This window comes from Beta vulgaris, chromosome 8 (assembly GCF_026745355.1).
Source record: "Beta vulgaris subsp. vulgaris cultivar EL10 chromosome 8, EL10.2, whole genome shotgun sequence".
NCBI lineage: Eukaryota > Viridiplantae > Streptophyta > Magnoliopsida > Caryophyllales > Amaranthaceae > Beta > Beta vulgaris.
In genome coordinates this window covers 51,409,005-51,429,859 of record NC_079209.1, presented here as the reverse complement: position 1 = coordinate 51,429,859, position 20,855 = coordinate 51,409,005, and the positions used below count along the sequence as shown (strand labels likewise).

The 20,855-nt window shown below is 35.3% G+C and overlaps 2 protein-coding genes across 2 annotated transcripts; one reads left to right on the top strand and one right to left on the bottom strand.

The window, feature by feature from the left end:
* Nucleotides 1–4,619: 4,619 nt before the first annotated feature.
* LOC125492689 (uncharacterized) lies at nt 4,620–5,696 on the bottom strand. Its single transcript, XM_048635398.1, has one exon. The coding sequence runs from the start codon at nt 5,694–5,696 to the stop codon at nt 4,620–4,622; it is 1,077 nt and encodes a 358-aa protein (XP_048491355.1).
* A 5,794-nt stretch (nt 5,697–11,490) lies between these two features.
* On the top strand, nt 11,491–19,298 carry LOC104901699 (pectinesterase/pectinesterase inhibitor PPE8B). Its single transcript, XM_010689297.4, has 3 exons — nt 11,491–12,078; nt 16,232–16,825; nt 18,344–19,298. Exons 1-3 carry the CDS (start codon nt 11,757–11,759, stop codon nt 19,057–19,059), a joined length of 1,632 nt encoding a protein of 543 aa, XP_010687599.2. The 5' UTR covers nt 11,491–11,756; the 3' UTR covers nt 19,060–19,298.
* The last annotated feature ends 1,557 nt before the right edge of the window (nt 19,299–20,855 follow it).

Sequence of the window (20,855 nt, the reverse complement as noted above, 5' to 3'; positions counted from 1 at the left end):
CAGACCAGGAGGTTGTCGCAAAGAGATCGTGGGGTGCCGGCGAGGAAAACCGTGGTCGGTGCTCTGTGATGAGAGGGGAAGAAAGCGTGAAGCAGAGTAGCATGAGGACGAAGGAAACAAACAGGGGAAAGGGGATTTTGCTGGGTTTCCGTTGTTTTTCTGAAAGTTCACCTCGCCCGGTCAAGCACAAAAATCCGCCCGGTCAGGGACTTCGCCCGGTTGACCGGGCAAGCAATACCTGGCCAATTTTTTTGTAAAAATCTTCAGCCTCATAAATTGCTTGCGCGCCCGGATAGGGCAAAATCCGCCCGGTGGGGGAAAATCTGCCCGGTCTGACAAGTCTCTTCTTTTTTTTTTTTTTTTTTTTATTTTTTTAAACCCGTTCTACCTACAACAAATACACAAAACACACCATAATCAGTAAAATCACTCAAAAAAAAATGATGAAACAAAGATAAAAATCAAAATAAAAAATAAAGAAAATAAGAGACAAAATAAGTTAAAACTCGGGTTGCCTCCCGAGAAGCGCTAATTTCAAGTCTTGCATGACCGTTGAAGATTAGTAGATCACTCATAATAATTCAATGCTCTAAGAAGCTTATCATATGCTCCTGCAGACATCTCAGAGCATATTATATAAGAGTGAAAAGGAAAAATGAAAAAAGTTAATACTAAAGAATTATTAAAACTACAAAAAGAAAAATCAAAGGAAAAATTATATTTACAAGAAGGAGAAAAAGAAAAATCGTTAGTCTTTTTACATGACTCAAAAGAAGATAAAGAAACTAAATGTACATTATTTACGTTATCACGCGAGACATTCAAAGGGGGAGAAAGAAGGAACGATGGAGGATATAATATAGGAGAAGAAGGAATAAGGCCAAATGGTTGTGAAAAGGGAACATGAGACTCAAAAACAGTATACGGCGTCGATAAAGACTCATAAATCACCTCACTCTCAACTTGACTTTCCTCCGAAGAGGAAATTTCAACCATGATTTCTTCCTCCTGCAAAACATCCATCACATTAGCACTTCTCTCAATCTTATCATCATCCAAATAGCTCTCATTAAAAATCCACCCCTCAGTATCATCATAAATAAATGGGTTGGGGTTAGAATCTTGAGCAGATTGACATTCAAATTGGAAAGAAGGGTCAAAACCATCTACTGATGGTGGTGTCATGTAAGTTTGGGGTAAAAGAGCAGATGAAGACATCTCCCACTCATAAGTATCCCTAGCCAACCACACAATTAAATCCCAACAATAATCAGGTGATTGGAATAGAAATCCTCTATTACACATAGATTCTACCACCATCCTAGTTTCTTCATTTAACCCCTCATAAATCACTAGGCACATATCCCACAGTTCAATTCCATGATTAGGACCAATAAAATCACCAAGCCTATGATAATACTTCCAAAACACTTCATTCTCATACTGAGGAAAAGAAAAAATTGCTCTAGAATTACTACCATGCACATTGGGTTCACATAACATATGAGGTAATTCAGGGGAACTCATGTAAAAATTGGGAGTATTTTGATATGATGCATCAAAACTGTAAACATGAGAATTCCAAGAATTATTACTATGTTGCCTAGCAAAATAATTATCCCTATCATCAAAATAGCATGACTCCATGATACAAAAAAAAAATAAAAAATAAAAATATTCACAAAAAGGGAAAAAAAAAAATATATACAATTTAGTTTCACCAACAATAAAGACTAAATAAAACAATACCGTCTCCCCGGCAACGGCGCCAAAATTTGATAGGTTGTCGTACACCCGTCAAAAATAATTCCTGCAAAACCTTCTAACAATGTAGTAGGGTAAGTAGGGTCGAATCCACAGAGAGATGGTCGTTTTAATCTAGCTTCTAAGATATGGAGAAACTAAACAAGATTAAAGATATTTGAATTAAAGTTTTAAACTAATTAAACTACGAAAATCAAACTAAAAAGGATCTAGGGTAATGGTTCACCATGTTCATAACTATAATCTATCAGAATATCATCAATAGTTCAATCAATCAGATATCTAGAGCACAGGTTAATCCTTGGTCAGGCATTAACGCTCTCAAATCAACATATGCTAGTACGGTCGCTCAACATAATCAAGATTGCTAATTGTAGGTAGTCTCTAAAGAGTACTATCTCTCGATCTATGACTCGATATTAACAATATTTAATCAAACAATTGATCAGATTGCAAAATTAACAAGAAAAACACTAATCAATTAGAGAAATCAATAACTAATCAAACCATGAATAAATATCAATCAATCATAGCATATAAACATGGATTCCCAAAACCCTAGAAATAAAAACTACTCTAACATGAAATAAAGAATAAAAACTACATCTCGAAAGAGAAAGGAAAACATAATTAAAAGAAATCAATGAAAGAGAGAGAATGAAATAATAAAACTAATGAATTAAAGAAGAACATGAAAAACTAGGGTTTAAACTAAAGACTAGAGAGGAAAAAAAGAGAGAAAACTAAACTAAACCCTAAAACTAAAAATAACGTGAAAGGGGAGGAGGAGAGAGAAAAAGAATCAAAACTAATCTAAATAATATCTTTTAACCTAATATGACTAGGAAAGTAATTTACAAGATAAGGAAAGTCTTAATTAAATCATTAATAGGCGGATTAGTCATCCGCGCGTACGCGTGGCAGATTCCAGCAGAAACAGTGCAATCTTCCGGAAAGTATAACTCCTTGACTAAAAGTCTCCTCGGGGCGTGCCACCTATCGTTGGAAAGCTCTTCAAGTCTAGTTTCCAAATCTGCTGGAATTACTCGATTTTAAGAAGTACATCAAAAGTTATGATCAGAAGAGTAGACATGACTCTGTTTTTCACATTTCTTCTAATGATTTTCTGCTTCGTTTTTGCTCAAACTCGTACTATGACATATTCATACGATCCTTATTCATTGTAGCTTCTTTCCAGGTGCTCCTAATCCTCAAGTTTAGCTAATCATACTCCAAATACGTTATCAATGCCTGAAATTCATCAAAAACAAGAAAACATACCGAATAGGAGTAGAAAATCATAACTTAAGAATATAATGCAATAATGAACCTAAATATGAAACTAAATGCTCTAAAATGCAAAATGAATGAACCTAAAAACTATATATAAATATGACTTATCAAACTTAAAGAGAGAATGAAAATAGTAGGGAGATACCTCACTCCAACTCACTAGATCAACCGAATTTTTCCACATTAACCATATCCCTCCTTTCAGGCCATGAGGAGGTATGGCTTTGAAGTCATCAAACCCAAGTAACCTAGTAACTTGACGAGCCCGACATTCCTCGGCCTTGGCTTCGAAAATAATAAAAATGGAGGGTTTATTCAACCTGACTACATCCCATGCCTGAGGTACAAAAGTATTATTCGAGGCTCCCCGAACATTCCATACGATAATCTTCATGTTTGAGTTAGGTAAGGGTGATAGAGTACCAGAGCTATTTTGAACTATCTCCTTCCCTTTCCTCGACATTTGAGGCACAAAATGTTCCCAATCTTTCCAAATCTGCGACATTCCCAAGCTCCATGTGTCCGTTAAGCTGATCGGAGTTATCATCGCATTTATCTCCAACTTTTCTTTCACAAACAAGGAGTGTCGAGTTTCTAATTGAATTCCCACTACCTCTCTTTGAATGTGGAACATAATGATGTTGAATTTGGTCGACTCTAGGTCTAGCCCGTGGCTTTTTAATAACAAGAGAAAGGTTGGAATGTTTAAAGGGGGGGGGGTTGCATGGCTCTTAAACCTACTGCTGGAGGACTCGGAGACCTCGCAAGAGAGAGAAAGGATGGGTTTGAGGGGCACATGGATTTGAGGGAGGATAACATCATTTCCATCTTGGATGATGTGAGAGGAGACTCGATGGAGCTCCAGAGAAGAGGTTGAGGGTGAGCCGGAAAAAGATTGAGGAGTTTCGGAGGAGATGGGCAAGGGGTTTTCAGAGCAGTGGGAGGAGGGGGGGAAGTGCGAGAACGGTTGGCGGAATGCTAGTGGTCGGAGAACAGGAGGAGATGAGAGAGAAATTGGGGGTTGGGGAGGTGCAAGAGACACACTGGATGGAAGTACTGGGTTCAACGAAGAGGTTGACGGACGACAGTTGGACGGAGTTTTCTCTGAAGATGAGCTCTTTTCCATTGGAGAGAGAAGACAAAGGAGGAGAATTTTCAGTGGAAGATGAAGAATTTTGCATGTGAATATCTTGTGCAGTGGGGGATATATTATCAACTGAAGAATTAGATTTCTCAACTGCCATGTGGAGGGTCTGGGTAGGGTGGCTGCTGCTGGGAATTGAACAAGAGAGGAAAGACCGAAGAGGAATAGGTACTGGAGAAGTATTAGAAGCCTCGATATTTGAATAATCAGCATTGATTCCCTCAAAATCTTTCTGAGAAGCATTATTGCCTTTGTCTAAAACTCTCCAAAAATTATTAGTGGAGACGCCATTGGAAGATGAAGGGTTATTTGTTTTTTTCGGGCTTCGGACGAAACAGGAGAGAGAGTAGAAGTGGGAAGTTTCCCTTTATTAGATTTTTTTTGTTTTTGGGCTTGAGAGTTGAAATTAGAAGATCTTTTACGGGTGTGAGACCATGGTCCATGGCCCAAATTCCTCCCCTAAACTTTTCTTAGTAGAAACTTTCAGTGGGCTAGGAGAATTCCTAGTTGGACTTTGCAACCCCTGATTATTTGAGACAAATGTCCCCCCATCATCTTTTGCATTTGAGACACCTGTATCAATATTCTGAGAAGGATACAACTGAGAGCCATCTGTCCCTTCCCCACTTTCTGACTCAAGCTGAACCATGACAGTTTTCCCTTTGGATTCAGTGCACTGGTTTTTCTGATGACCAATCCTACCGCAAACAAAACATAGAGAATGAAGGTTTTCATATAGGATCACTTGCCATTGATTTCCAATCCAAATTTTAGAGGTAATGGGCTTTGAAAGATTAATTTCGATACAAATACGAGCATATCTGGCTCTTGTGAGATGATTGGTAGCATAGTCAACACGAATTGGCTTACCCAATTTACTTGCTATGGTGAATAGAGCTTCTTTGTCGTAATACTCAACAGGTAACTCTGGAAGGTGAATCCAAACTGCCATAGAACTAAAAGGATTATGAGTTGGTATGAAATTTGGTTGCCATTGAGTAACCATTAAGTAGTGATCTAACACATACCATGGACCACCAAATAAGGCTCTCTCATAATCATCTTGAAGACTGAACCTAAAAAGATATGTATCCTTGCCTAAATCAATGACTTCGAGAGTACCACGAGGTTTCCACATCAACCTCACTCTTTGAGTGATAAAGGAGGGCCTTACTAAAATGCCCAGACATTTCCCCATCAAAGTTAAACCCCATGGCTTACGAAGCTGGGATAACTTTTCTTTCGAAAATTGGACAACATTAACACCAGTTGGAGCTTCTAATTCCGGCTCATCCCATTCCATGGAGCTGAGGTAAACAGCTTTAGCTTCGGGGAACCATTGGGATGAGCTAGAAACTACTTCTTTGAACGATATTTTGTCAGAACTAATCCCTGAACCAACCACTTGAGATTTAACTCCTTCCATATCTTGAATATCAGATATATCATGAGAATCATCTGGAGGAACCTTATCTTGGATGCTGCTTGAATGCATGGGCTAAACAACGGAAATCTCTAAAAAATTGACTCCCAAGGCCTCTAGGTCAAAGACCTAAAGATAATCCCCAGTGATCAATATTTTTAGAGAGAGAGGCTCTAAATCTAGAGAGAGAAATTTTTAAAATGTCAAAAAATATCTTAATTGTTCGAAATTTTGTGAGAGAAAACCTTGTAGCATAGATTATTTTGTGAAAAGAACCTTATATAATTTATTTTGTGAAAATACACCTTATATGACTCACTTATTTAAATTGAAGCCAATGGCATTTAATTTCCTAAAACTAAAATGTTCTGTTGTACTGTGTAGATTAGTGATATAACTATACAAGTGTATATTAAACTAATACTTCCTCCGTTTTTTATTGTAACAATTATATTTTAGGTAGTTTCACCTCTATTGCAACAATTTTACTTTTGGTATAAAAAACAACTTTATTTGACATTATTCTCCTTACTTTATCTTATTAAAACGCTCATTAATTATTCACAAACCCACCTTTTATTGTTAAGTACTTTTACTCTATTAAGTGATCATTTTTCTCTTCTACGTACTCTAGTAAATTAAAGGGTATATTTATACTTATTTACCCACCTTTTTCATATATATATACAAATATATTAAAAAGTGTTCCTATCAAAGGAATGGTGCCATATGACTTACCAAGATTTGAACACATGACCATTGAAATAAAATGTGAGAGTTTAACCACTAATCTAATACAATTTCAATGCTCAATATTTCAAAGTAAAACATAATAAAGTCTCATAATTATATGTAATTATCAAAAACATGTAGACAAACTTTTTAACCCTTTTATTAAGTAATAACTTTTGCTTACCCAAATTACATTGAAATAGTTATTTTTTATCCTCCATTCCTTAACAGTATTTTTTGAACAATTTATCATGCCATAACGATCCATTTTCCAGTTTCATAATAGACAGAATATTACGAAAAATTGATAAAATCAATTATGAAATTTATGAGTAATATATTAGGTAAAAGCTAACAGACGTCCCGGGGGCGCTAGATAAGAAATATATTGTTCTATTTAATTACTCATATTTATATAAAATAATATAATAATGTATAATTCCAATACAATGCATTTAAATGTTTTGCATTTGAATTAAATGTTTTTCCCTTTCCTTTTGAAAAACATTAAATGCTTTGCATTGGAATTATACATTATTCTATTATTTTATATAAATATGAGTAATTAAGTACAACAATATATTTCTTATCTAGCGCCCTGGAGCGTCCGTTAGCAAGATCCTTAATAATTATAACTGACCTAAAACATTTCCCGAGATGAAATACTAGTTTCTTTAAAAATCGTGTCCAAACATATTCTTGCAATACAAAAAGAATGGAATTACTATTATAGAGCAGAGACATAGAACATGGTAATGGGCCAGCATTTGGGTGGGGAGAAGAAAAGATAACCTTTGCATTAAGAGATGAAACATGCAAATGCATACAGATTTTGGAATTATTGGGTCCCATTTATATTCTATTATCATCTGCTTTCAAAAGAAGCGTAGATATGTTTGTGCTTTGAACTTTTTGTTAAATCTTATACGCGTTTCCGGATAATCAGAATCACCTACACTCCTGTGGACTATGCTCACCGCATTCTTCATTTTCTATGATCCGGGTTGTCTCCATTGATCTAAAGAAACCTATACCGTTACAAGCAACGTACAATATGACTATATATATTATATAGAGCTGGCAATCACAAGTTCTTGTGTTTATATTTAGTCTTGTATTGATTTAGATTGTTCGTAAATTAGAGTTTGTCTTGTAAGAGATCGCCTACTTTTAATGATAAGTCCAATTTTAAAAGAGAATTAACTCAATAGTGACTAGGTTAATTTCTTCCGATTACTAGTTTAATCCATTTAGTGACTGGATCTACTTTATATCAAAAAACTATCTATAATGTAATATAATTGTATATTGTGACAAATTAATTGAATCGGGGGTGTTTTAAGTTGATTTTGTACTCATATCGTGTCATGGTCAATTACTGTTAGCAACTTCATGTTCGTGTCATAGAGGTGTTAAATTTTCGATGGTGTTGTTTTGTATAAGATGTTTGATAAATCGTAAATTTTACTTCCTACTCTTATTTGGTAGGTAACAAACCACTTCGTCTGTTTTAAATAGATGCTCAAATTTAACTTTTGAACTATTCACATACTCTACTAGAACTATCTTTTTCAACTTATTTATATATAAGATATTGAATTCGTTTCGACATATATTTTCAAAATAAAGATTTTTGTAGTTTTTTTAGTAATGTATAATTAGAGATATAAATGATTAAAGTCGTGTGTTGGTAAATATAATAATTATGAAAGTCAAAATAAAATATTTATATAAAAACGAATGGAGTAATTTTTAACGCAATATATAGATTTGTAATAGATCATTTCACCCGGCCAATACTTGCTCCTCTCATCTGCTTCTATGTTCTAACACAATATCAGCCGCCTATAAAACGTGTTCCACTCTCCAGCCTCTCTCTAAAATAACTACCCAAACCCTAAAACATCAACCCTAAGTACACTTGTCGGCCGCCGCCTTTGAAGGCTCGCCGGTGGGCCGACATCGTTCCACCGGTCGCCGGCGAGCCTCCCTTGTACGTCGTATTCCCTCCTTTGTTTTGTAGTCACCGTTTTCCCTCCCCCTCCCCTGCTTTCGATGTCGTTTTCCCTCCCCCTCCCCCGTTCTTCGTCGCCGGTTTTCTTCCCCTCCCCTGAGTCTTGTCGTCTTCTACTCGTCGTTTTTCAATCCCCTCCTCCCTTGTCCGTCCGTCGTCATTTCCTCCCCTTCCCCCTTGTTCGTCCGTCGTCGCTTTACAGTCGCGACGTGGTCTTCCCCTCCCCTGTGTCGAGTCTCCCCCCTCCCCTGTTTTTCGGTTCCCTTTCCCTCATGGCTGGTACAGTCGCTTGGTCCATTAGTTTTTTCCTAGTTTGGGCTTTTTGGTTTTGTGCTTTAGGTGTGTTAAGTTTGTGTGCTGTTAGTCGGGCGTTCCTATGGTGATCGTGTTCCTAGGGTCGTTGCTATCGGTTTGCTTGTGATGCAGGTTTCCGTCCCCGTTATTCGTCCTCTTGTCCTGTATGACCATTCTAGTAGTTCAGGTTGTAGGTTTGGGCTTCCCATCCCCTTCCCCAAAGTTAGTGTCGGGATTCCCTTTCCCCTTCCCTCATTTAGTGTCGGGTTCCCCTTTTCCTTTCCCCCCTGTTAGTGTCGGGTTTCCCCTTCCCTTCCCCCCCGAATGGAATTTTCGAATAGTTAAGACAAGTTTTTTCTTCAACAGTGGTTTAAATCTCCGAATAAACGGAGTGCGTCGTTATCGAGCCACTAAAGTTATTTTCGGTGGTTGGTTGTGGTCATCGGAACAAATTAGTCAAGTGGGTCAAGATTGGTGGTTCAAAGTAATCATAGTGGAGTATGTCGGTGTTTTGGCATATGTGTTGAGGGTCAAGGTGACTCACGATGTTCGTGAGCAAGGACGAGGTGATGTTAGGCTTTTATGGTTGGGACATTTATTTGCCGGTTTTGAAAACCGGAGGGATACTCGAGAGCTCAACTTGTTTGGCTCTCCTTTTAGCTTGGCATTGATCTTTATGGTCTTTGCCCTGAAAACTTCAAATCTGCAGGCGGCACCCCAGTTCAATCTGGGGGTTTACAGCATGCCCATTTATCAGCGTTTCTCTTTCATCAAAGAGAAACCTGACATACTCTCGGTCGAGAGTAGTGAGTCACATAGGAATGTGACTCCTTACATGGTCATGAGCTTAGAATTCCAAGTGAGGAAAGATCATTGGGATTGCTCGTACGGCGAGACGCGATGCTCGTCGTTGGCTATTCGTCGTCCAAATCGTGTTTGTCAATCGCTTCGTCAGCCTCTTCCATCAGCCAGCCGAGGTTTGCATCCACCATCATCAGCATTGACCAGCGACGCGCCCCTTTCTACGCGCTTTTATTTCGTTGTTATTTACTTATGTATTAGATGGCTTGTACGAGCTTTTAAAGCTCCTTTAAGTTTATGTATTTGTTTTTGTTTGGATTGTATTAGCATTAGGTTGTACTTCCTCTTTTAATTAATGTACGATTTCCCGATGTCATAAAAAAAAAATTGTTCCTTTTCACCTTTTATAAGTGGTAGACTGTTAGTTATGATGAATTTGTACATTATATTAAAAAAAAAAGTTAAGAACCTAGAAGTTCCTTCAAGTTTAATATACTTCAAAGATTGGTCTTGTTTATAATTAACAAGTTTTAAGATTTATGTATAATACTACAATTCCTTTTTTATTATATAGTTTTACCATTTTAACCCTCTTCTCACATACAACTAACCTAAAAATATATAATATCTACAATAATGTTGGAGTATAAATCATTACTGCTACTTACGCTAGAAAACATAACTAGGGTTTTTTTTGTAGCGTGTTACATCAATTGATGTGTCAAACCATTTAAGGGGCGTTTGGTTCATATAGTGGTATGGGTTTGGAATTAGGAATGAGACCAAGGTGGTATAGGTTTGGAACTTGATACCTAATACCATGTGTTTGGTTTTTATTTGGGAATGAAATTTTTTCTTCTATTTAATACCTAGAGGTATTGGTATGAGCCAAACCCACCTCCCCCCTTGGGTTTCTAAACCCCATACCTTATGGGTTTGAGGTATGGGTTTTAAATCTATCAAATAGTTAAACAAACACTAGGTATGGGTTTTGCTCATTCTAAACCCATAATTGATACCAGAATCATGTGAACCAAACACTCCCTAAAACTATCTTCATTTTGCATCATCTTAATTAACTAGGGCTAGCAAAAGTTGACCCAATTTGATAACCCGTCCTGAAAATTCCGGGTTTGGGTTGAGATTTTCAACCTGAAATAAAAACTAGGTCGATCCAACCCAACCTAAAAATATGATGGGTTAGGTTTGGGTCGGCATTCTGAACCTGAAAATAACCTGAATAACCCGATTTTAGAAGTCGGACTATTTTCAGGTCGGGTCAACCTAAAATTACCCCGACTTTCATAACTTATACAACCTATCTCTTGTTATTCTTATTTGTATTGGGACAAGCCCATTTCTTGGATCATCTAAATTTCATTTCAGGTTATTAACCCATACTTAGAGGTGATCATGGGCCGGGCCGGGCCGCGGCCAAAAAAATTTGCCCATTGGCCGGGCCGGGCCTAAATTCGGGCCGAATTTTTGTGTCCAAAGCCCGCTATTTCGGGCCGGGCTTAGCGGGCTTTTGCGGGCCAAAACGGCCGGGCCAAAAAATAGACTAAAAAGTCGTTTTTAGCTTGCCCAAAGCCCGCCCAAACAAAAAAAAAAATGATGGGCCGGGCCCGGCCCGGCCCGCGGGCCGAAAAATTCTGCCCAAACCCGGCCCAAAAACGGGCCGGGCCATGTTTGATCACCTCTACGGCCATACTTTTATAACTTAGCATATATAGTTCAATTTCATTTCAAGTCATTTTAGGTCGGTTTCGGATCAGCCTGAAATCGATAAGGTCGGATATGTGTTATGATTGTCGGGCCTGGTTAGGGGTAAATGACCTAAAATCTAAGTCTGATCAACCTGAAAATGACCCAACCCGACCTGATTGTCAGCCCTAATCTTAACTAAATAAAAGAAAATCATAACTAGAAATTAAAATATCAAGTATAGAATCATGTAGCTACTACGAGTCCATGACACTATGAGTCTACGACTCATAATATAAATATATACTATGGGAGTTACAGTAAATCATATACTTCATTAGAAAAACATATACTCCAACTTTATAGCTCTATATATACACAAAAATAGATGTGAGGTTAGACCAAAAATCAGGTTTGATCATCCCTCCATTAAATTTCTTCACCTGCCATCTTGCCTTCCTCAGACCTTTTAATGCACCCATTACCATTAGTGAGGGGAAGTGCTATATATATATTCATTCTTTGCTCTTTCCTAGCTTAAACTTCTCTTTCCAGTAGTTGTACTTAAAAAAGCAAACTACACAATAATGGGGAAACTAATTAGGGTCCCAAATCATGATTCTCATAAATCAAAGGTGGTGATTTTATTGTTGATGTTGATTATGATGAAATCCCAAGCATTATCTGATGAAGATTTCATAAGGGAGGAGTGTTTAAATGTTCCAGCATCTGTTTTTGCTGATACTTTGAAGACTACCATTGATGTGGTGCTTAAGGTTTCTTCAATTGTTGCTAAATTTGGTGGTGTTTTTGGTGAATTTAGAGTTTCTAATGCTATTTCTGATTGTCTTGATTTGCTTGAATTGTCCTCTGATGAGTTGAGTTGGACTCTCTCTGCTTCTCAACATGGTACACTCTCTCTTTCTGTCCCTCTTCTCTTTATCTCTGTTTTTTTTATTTACTAATTATATTTTCCAATACATAGAAGTTTTTAGTTTTATGTATATGGATGTTAATTAACTTAAGGGTAATGACACATACAACGCAACCCTTAGGGTTGTATATAAGCACTAAATATATTTCCTAAAATTGTATTAAGTTGTGAATTTATGTCACAATCATGCGTCAATCGATGTAATTAATGTTTGAATATTCCTTAGAATTTCCTCTTTTAATTAGGTTCTTAAATGCAGTCCTTAGGGTTGTATTAGGTGGTAAGGTTTACTAGGCGATATGATGAATAGAGATGCAATTTGATTTGCATTACTATATTTGAACTACTAGTTAATTGCTTAGTGTAATAGTTATAGTGTATCATATGTATTCGGTTGTATCGTCTATATGGTTTATCAAAACTATATACTTCCTCTGTTTCTAAATAAGTGCAACACTTCTTGTTTTCACATTTGCCAATGCATTATTTTAACCGTTAATATCTTCAATTATCAATAAGTAAAAATTATAAAAAGTTGATATTAAAAAAATTCACATTCAGACGAATCTAACAAGATCCCACATGACTATGTTTTCCTAAAATGTAAATCACCAAAGCTAATTAAAGTTTAAACTGTGAATAGTAAATACTATGCAAATGTTGCACTTATTTTGAAACGGAGGAAGTATATTCTTGCTCATTTTACTCATTTGGTGAGTTTCATTTAAGCAATAAAGTAGAGAGTTCCAAATGAACGAATGAACACATGATAATCTTGCATGTATAGTAAAAAAGATTGGTTACAATAGTTCGAGTATCTCACAACTCTTTAACAAAGGGTTTGATGAATAGAAAATAATTTGAAGATTTCGATTGCGGTGGATATATATGTCAATGGTACCTTGCAATTCTGTTTAATCTAAATACTTCAATTATGATATTGCTCACATGCTTTACTTTAAATATCATGATGATTTATAAGTAAGGAAAATATAATTATCTGGTTAGTTTCGCCCCATTTTATGCTTCAATATGACTTTCATAATTAGTTCTTATTATTAACTAATTAAATCATAAATTGTACTACTTAATTATCAAAGTTCTGTTACAGCATAGGTAAAAGTAAAAATTGTTTGAGATGAATAAGAAAGGGACATAGTACATTAGTACCTACTACACATACAAACGTTGCACTTTATATTTTTATAGTTACAATAATTTTATAAGGTGGCTCGGAGTGAAATTAGATGTCGGTGAAGCTAAGACATAGGTCAAAGCTAATTATAAATTTTTGGATTTTTTAACATGATTAATACAAAGTTTTTTCCGTTCTCTCATAATAATACAATTTTTTATCAAAATTCCTCCAATAGGACAATAATGATTGTTAACATATTATAGGAGGTCAACAAGCTAACAAGGCATTCTTTAGGACACGTATCGCTTTTTTATTGCTTGATTTTGTAAATTTTTATTTAAATTTGAAAAACAAAAAAAAAATTTCAAGGGGTGGGTGTGGGGGTTGTTTCAGATTTCCAATTGGTTGGCTAGGGGAGAAAAAGAGATTTTGGAATTTTTTTAAAAAAAATTACCTGTTTTACAGGTTAACGGTCAACTTGACCTACTGGATAAATTTTGATTTAAACTTTGTATTATTACATAATAATCAAAAGTTTGTATTATTGCGAGAAAATGTCCAAAAAATTTTATTATTATTGTTAAAAAATCTTAAATTTTTTGATCAAAAACTAATACTATCACACATCTTTTATCTTTATTATATCCAAAGGATTTTAGGAAATTTGGACCGTAGAGTTCTTGCCACCAATCTTCCTTATTCTTTTTAGTTTTATCATGCATGGACATATTTCCCCCCTTTTCTTTGTTTTTTTTCCTTTACATTTTCGTATTATTCTTATTTGGCTTTAGGTGCTAGATTCGGACGTGCGCACTGTAAACATGAAAAGAGAAAATCTCTAGAACTACTTTTTCTTTTTCTTTTTTGGTTATGTCATTTTATGATGTCTATTTCAAAAGTTTTAGGAGTAATAATTGAATGATGGAATTATACGAAATCATATCTCTACGTATCTTAGAGCTTGTCTTGGCAACCAACCGTTTGAGTCTTTTAGGGGACTCAAACGGGAGTAATTTGGTCATTTTATGCGTTGGAAGATTTCACGCGCGTGTGGCTGACATTTGCTTGGTACCAATGCTAGGTTATAATGGTACCATTCTCCGAAAATATTGATACCTTGGTACCAGTCCTGATAACAATTTGATACCAATGTCAGGTTATAATGGTACCATTGTGTTTTATTTTGGGTGTTTGAGTCTTTTTTGGACTCAAACCGTTGGTTACCAAGCCTTTCTCACGTATCTTAGGAGTTCGCTAGACAAATATAGTAGGTTGTAGGCGTTTATTATTGTTATTTTTCCCTAAAAAAAAGGTCCTGTCTATGCAATTTTATGCAGGTCTAATAATTAATATTGCTCCAAGTTTATAAATTGTCCTTTAATTAACCATAAAGTGTCTGAAAGATCAATTACTAATATATATATATACATTCAGTATATATAATTTTACAAGTTCTTAGGTGTTTCCAGGAGTATCTAAAATTGTGTGCTCTCAAGTGTACTTTCTTGTACATTTTTCAACTATTTTATTCAGATGAGCAAAATATAAAATTTGTAAAAAAAAAAAAAAACTGAGATATAACTAACACCTAGTTGTAGCACTATGGAAGATTTGATACTAGTTTAGACTTCAGAGAGATAATAAGTTATAAGTTGTGCATATTTCAAAAACACCGTGTGTTATTTTTGTGTTTATAAGGGTTTTCTGAATATGTGAAAAGAATAGAGGGTATTCATAAGAGTACTTTTCTAATGTTTGTGATAAATACGAAAATTCATATATTTTGGTATGTAATTGACATTTTCCATGTATTTCAGTTGTAAACAAACACTTATGTAGTGAATTGATTTTTCGCCATATCCCCGACTAATTTTGTTTTTCACAATATATATATCTTCCAACTCTTTAAAATTCACTATATACCCCTCAATTTTCCTAAAAAATTTTCACCTTATGCCATCAATGACTAACGATCGAGTTTATCAGTAGCCTCTAATTATGTTACCAAACCCTAATTGACCTCTATTTATTGATTCATCAATCTTAATCGATTACCACTAATAAAGCACCATATATAACACTTTTATGTCTCTTACTCCACAACTCTCTTCCCTCTTCTTTAGTCTTAAGTGGTGTTTCGATGGTGGTATATTAGAGTAAATGGGTCAAATAGGAGTTAATTAGGTTGTAGTAACAAAATCAAGGATTAGTGATAAAAAAAGCTTATGGTTATTAGACAGTAAGAGCATCATGTGATGAATTTTAGAGACATTAAAGAATATATGGTAAATTTTGAAATTTTGGAGGGTATATGGTGAAAAAAAAAGTTTCTCAGGGAGTATATAGTGAAAAATCTTCCAGAGAATTTGATATAAATGTTCATGTATGAAAGGCCCGATAAACCTAGGCTCTGGTACCAAGCTAAATTTGATAGAAGATATAATATTACAATATATTTACAATATTGAAAATATATATATATATATATATATATATATATATATATATATATATTATATATATATATATATATATATATATATAATATATATAATATATATATATATATATAATACATTAAGTAAAACATAATAGTACGTATAAATTAAATAACGGTCATCAATGGTTAACCGAAAAACCGTACCGAAAAAAAAATGCTTAACCGCTTAAGCAGTAACCGTCTAAACGGTTACGGTCACGACGGTTCGTAAAAAAGAGCGAATCGAACTTCCGGTTACCAAATCGAAATGTTGTTTCGAGACGGTTAAACACCCCTAATTGAAAATAACAAGTATATACACACTATTTAATGATCCTATTATAAAATTAGCTTCTTGTATTTTATGACATTCGCATGTTAGTGAGTTATGATTCTTATGAATAAGTTCAAATGTCTTGCTCCCTTAGAAAATTCAAACATATATATGCCGACAATGTACGTGAATATGATTGATATTTGACCGTGCTTTGAACTTATGCAATGCAAATAGGTAAAGGAAATGGGACAGGTGACATGGCTTCAGATTTGAAAACTTGGCTAAGTGCTGCCTTGAGCAATCAAGAGACTTGTCTAGAAGGATTTGATGGAACAGGCAACATAGTGAAAACAATAGTCTCAGGCAGTATTAACCAACTCTCCTCATTGATAAAAAACATCCTCCATATGGTGCACCTAGCCCCTCGCCCTATACACGGTTCGAATTCGCGTGCTAATGGTGCTCGGCCTGGTGGTGGCGGGAGGCGATTGATGGCTAAAAATGATGATGAACATGAGTTTCCTAGTTGGATTAGATCGAAAGATCGAAAGTTATTACAAACCACTGGAGTTTTGACTCCAAATGTGGTTGTAGCTCAAGATGGGAGTGGGAATTTTAGTCGAATTATGGATGCAATTGAAGCTGCTCCTAGCCACAATACGGATCGATTTGTGATTTATGTAAAGAAAGGGGTGTATGAAGAAAATGTGGAGATCAAGAGAAAGAAGACCAATATTATGATGTATGGTGATGGTATGGATGTCACAATTATAACTAGTAATCACAGTGTCGTTGATGGTTGGACTACTTACCGAAGCGCCACATTTGGTAAGCATATGAGAACATTTTATTTATTTACCACTAGTATCTATAAAAATGACGAGAGTTGAAGTTTATAATATGTTGTCAAATATAAGGAAAACTTATAAGCAAGATATCTACTTAAGTACTTAGAGTTTTAAGTTTAATTTCAAAGCAATATAGTTGTTCATATTGTATCATTATTGAGTACTCCCTCCGTTTCGTTTTAATTTATTCACTTCACTTTGGGGGAGAATCAAGGATGAATTACAAAAGTATGAGAGAGAAACTGAAAAGGTGAAGAGAGAAATTGAAAAGTGTGAGAGAGAAACAAAAAAGTGGGTTAAAATATTAAAAAGTGAATGACATGGTGGGAAAAGAGGACAAAGTAGATGTGATATGTTGCCAAAAATAGAAAAAGCAACAGTTTGTAGATTAGAAAGAAACGGACTAAAAAGGAAAGTGTGTAGATTAAAAAGAAACGGTGGAAGTATAAGCTAATGTTTCTAGAATAAAAAGAGCAACATTCATAAAAAGACCTATAAAATGAGACAATTTGATCAAAACCTAGATAGGTTTTGATCAGGTTACTTTTGGTTTGCATCAAATATTGCATGTTTAAAACTTTGATCCAACATGTTAAAAGATGTTAGGATACTTGGTGTATTTCCATTTCCAATGCGATACACATATATTTTCTCTAACTCCTAATAGATGAATCCGACCATACAAATGATATTTAATTATAAAGAAAAACCTTGTTATATACTATAATATCAAATGTCAATAACGCGAGAAATTTTATATAGCAAAGTTCTTATAAACTCATAATGATCTTTACATAAAATGTTATGGTGTTTGGGTTAGCTCGAGTCTAAATGGACCTAGTTGTTCGACTTCAAGTAATAATATTGGATTTGGGTTGCAGATTTTTTTTACTATGATCCAATTTTTTCTCCTCGTTTTTCTGCCTAAGTCCATGTTTTACCGCAAATCACAAAGATAAATCTACTATTCAGTATTCCAAAACCATGCATGCGTAGAGACTAGAGACCCCAGGCCCCATTGACCATTGTTGAAGTGTAACATCAAATTGGAACCTTCATTTTTGTGTGTGGCGAGATAACAACATATTTTGCTTGGTTATTGTGTTTAACTTCACTTTTGACCACTGCTTTTTTTGCTTGGCCACTTAAAGGAAATACACAAACATCTAAAGACCTCTATTTTGGTGCCTTAAATTCCACAACCCATGTTTTTCCTAGATCCTAACAAAAGATCAGAGCACATACTCGTAAAGACTTTCTCTACTCCAATAAAAAAGAAAGAAAGAGAGAGAGACATAAAATAAATGAGGCACATGGATATCGCACATCAATACATGAACCTAAATCATTAGTAATACCAATATGTATAAATCACTGCGAAGCTAGCTCCTTTCTATGACAATTGACAAGAAGTAACTTCCCAATTACATTGAGAAATGAATGGAGACTAGCGATAATATGATTCCAATTTAAATTGTGGGCGTTTGATTAAATGCAGCTGTTACTGGAGCTGGATTTATAGCACGAGATATGACATTTCAAAACACAGCTGGACCAGAAAAACACCAAGCAGTGGCTTTTCGATCAGACTCTGACCTATCAGCCCTCTATCGATGTGCCTTTCGAGGATACCAAGACACGCTCTATGCACACGCTAACAGACAGTTTTTTCGAGAATGCACAATCACAGGCACTGTGGACTTCATTTTCGGTGATGGGGTTGCCGTGTTTCAAAACTGTCAAATCCAAGCTAGAAAAGGACTCACAAACCAAAAGAACACTATCACAGCCCAAGGTCGTAAGGACCCTGGTGAAAACACCGGGTTCTCGATCCAATTTTGCAACATTACCGGTGACTCTAGCCTTAGCACGACTAATACCACGACCAATTCAACCACCACGTACACATATTTGGGTCGTCCTTGGAAGGCATATTCAAGAACAATCATCATGGAGTCCTATATAAGTGGTGTTGTAAGGCCAGAAGGGTGGTTGGAGTGGAGTGGTAATGTGTCTTTGGACACACTTTATTATGCCGAGTACATGAATTATGGGCCTGGAGCTTCTCTTACATCCAGGGTTAAATGGCCCGGATATCACATTTTTAATAGTTCAGCCCAAGCACTTAACTATACTGTGGCCCAGTTTCTTGATGGAGATTTGTGGTTGCCAACAACTGGTATCCGATTTGCAAGTGGACTTTCTACAGTTTAAGAGAGTATGTATATAAATTAATTTTTTTATGTTGAATTTTGTGTGTTGGATGAAATTGGGAAGAGGGGCGAGTTGCCTAAATTAACACCACCTCCTTGTTCCAAAATTATACTTACTCCGACTTTAATCTATTATAATAATATCTTTTCATGGTCGAATTTGACAAATTTTGATCATATATTTATCAAAGAATGTAATTATAATTAATTATCTAATGAAATATTATTAGATTTGTTATAGTGATTCTCTATCTATCAATTTTTTATAATTTTTACTCATACGTAAGTAACGTTGGTAATAATCAAAGTTTACCTTGGAGTCTGTAAACAAGATACAATTGAAAAAGACTCAAAAAAGCAATTTGTATAAGGAAAATGATCAGAATCGTTTATATAATATGTTGTGAGAGGGTTCCATAATTTTCTTGATATTATGATTGAATAATAAAATCTTTTTCCTTTGAACTGCAAGAAATTGAAAGAATCAAACTACGAGAAACTAAATTGAAAATAATAAATCTAAAAAACAAGGCTCAGTTGTTTTTTATTGTTTTATTTTGGTGGACAAAAGCAAAGATTGAGTTGTTGCCAAAAATCATGCAGAAGTAAACCGATAATGGCGATAGGATACTTAAAAAAAATAGGAAACCAAGAAGAAGAGGAAATACTATAATCCACCGCCAAAAGAATTGGACAGGTGCTTGATGATAGTAGAACTCTTGCTCAGGTCTTCAGGCGTAAGATTCACATGTGTTGTCCCTATCTCATTCATTCAATTTACTTAACTATGTTTTTTTGTCGTATTTTTATCACAAGATTATGGCAATTTCAGTCTTTGTTCAGTTGTTGGCTATCTTCAACTTTCTTTGATCTTCCTCTTCATCCACCCTCTCAAAATCGGGGAACTGACATTATTTGTCCATCAGATTAGTTTATACATCAGCATCAGCCATCAGCCGACAAATTTTTACTATCTTATTGGAACCATTAGTTATATAGCTAACAACAGGAATATTGACAAAAAGCGTTACATAGATTGAACTTTGATGGGGTTTGTCTAGTTCATTTTGTTTTTGACGTGGTAACAGTAGTTGTGGTTGTAGCTTTTAGCTGTGAGAGTTGTTATTAACTGTGTTGGTAGCTATTAGTGATTGGTGTGTAGCGGTTAGCTGTTCAAGTAGCTGTCTAAGAATAACAAGTTAAAAACTCAAATAAAACCTTAACATATACTCCCTCCGAATTCTAAAGATCTTCCCACTTACTGTTCCTACAGATACCAAGGAAAATCAAGTTGTGTGGGGCTTGGTGTGAGTAAGGTAGGAGAGAGAAAGGGGTTAAGATAAATAAAAAATGAAAAGGGATTAAAGTAGGAGAGCGAAAGGGAGTAAAATTGAATTAATAATGTAATGGTGGACCATATGATAGTGACATGAGAGGGTAAATAGGGAAATTTGTTTTGCCAAATAAGGAATAAAGCAAAAGAGGGAAGATCTTTTGGAAACACCTTTAAACGGAAAGAGGGAAGATCTTTAGGAAACGGAGGGAGTAATTTATACACCACTAAAAGCTACCCAAAAGCTACAAATTATAGCTTTTGACAAACACTACTAAAACACTACTTGTATCACTAAAAGCACACCACTACCTTGCCAACACTATTATTTTTTCTAATTAGTGTTTTTGACCGAGTCAAGACACTAAAAGCTACTTAAAAAACTTGTGCCGAACACGTCCTTAGGCTCCGTTTGATAAGGCATAAAATATTTTCTTGAAATTGTTTCCTAAAGATCTTCCCTC

Coding starts and splice junctions, on each gene's coding strand:
- LOC125492689 (XM_048635398.1), bottom strand. CDS start 5,696: ATGCATTCAAGCAGCATCCAAGATAAGGTTCCTCCAGATGATTCTCAT.
- LOC104901699 (XM_010689297.4), top strand. CDS start 11,757: ATGGGGAAACTAATTAGGGTCCCAAATCATGATTCTCATAAATCAAAG. Junction 12,079..16,231: donor TCTCTCTGCTTCTCAACATG/GTACACTCTCTC, acceptor CAATGCAAATAG/GTAAAGGAAATGGGACAGGT. Junction 16,826..18,343: donor TTACCGAAGCGCCACATTTG/GTAAGCATATGA, acceptor GATTAAATGCAG/CTGTTACTGGAGCTGGATTT.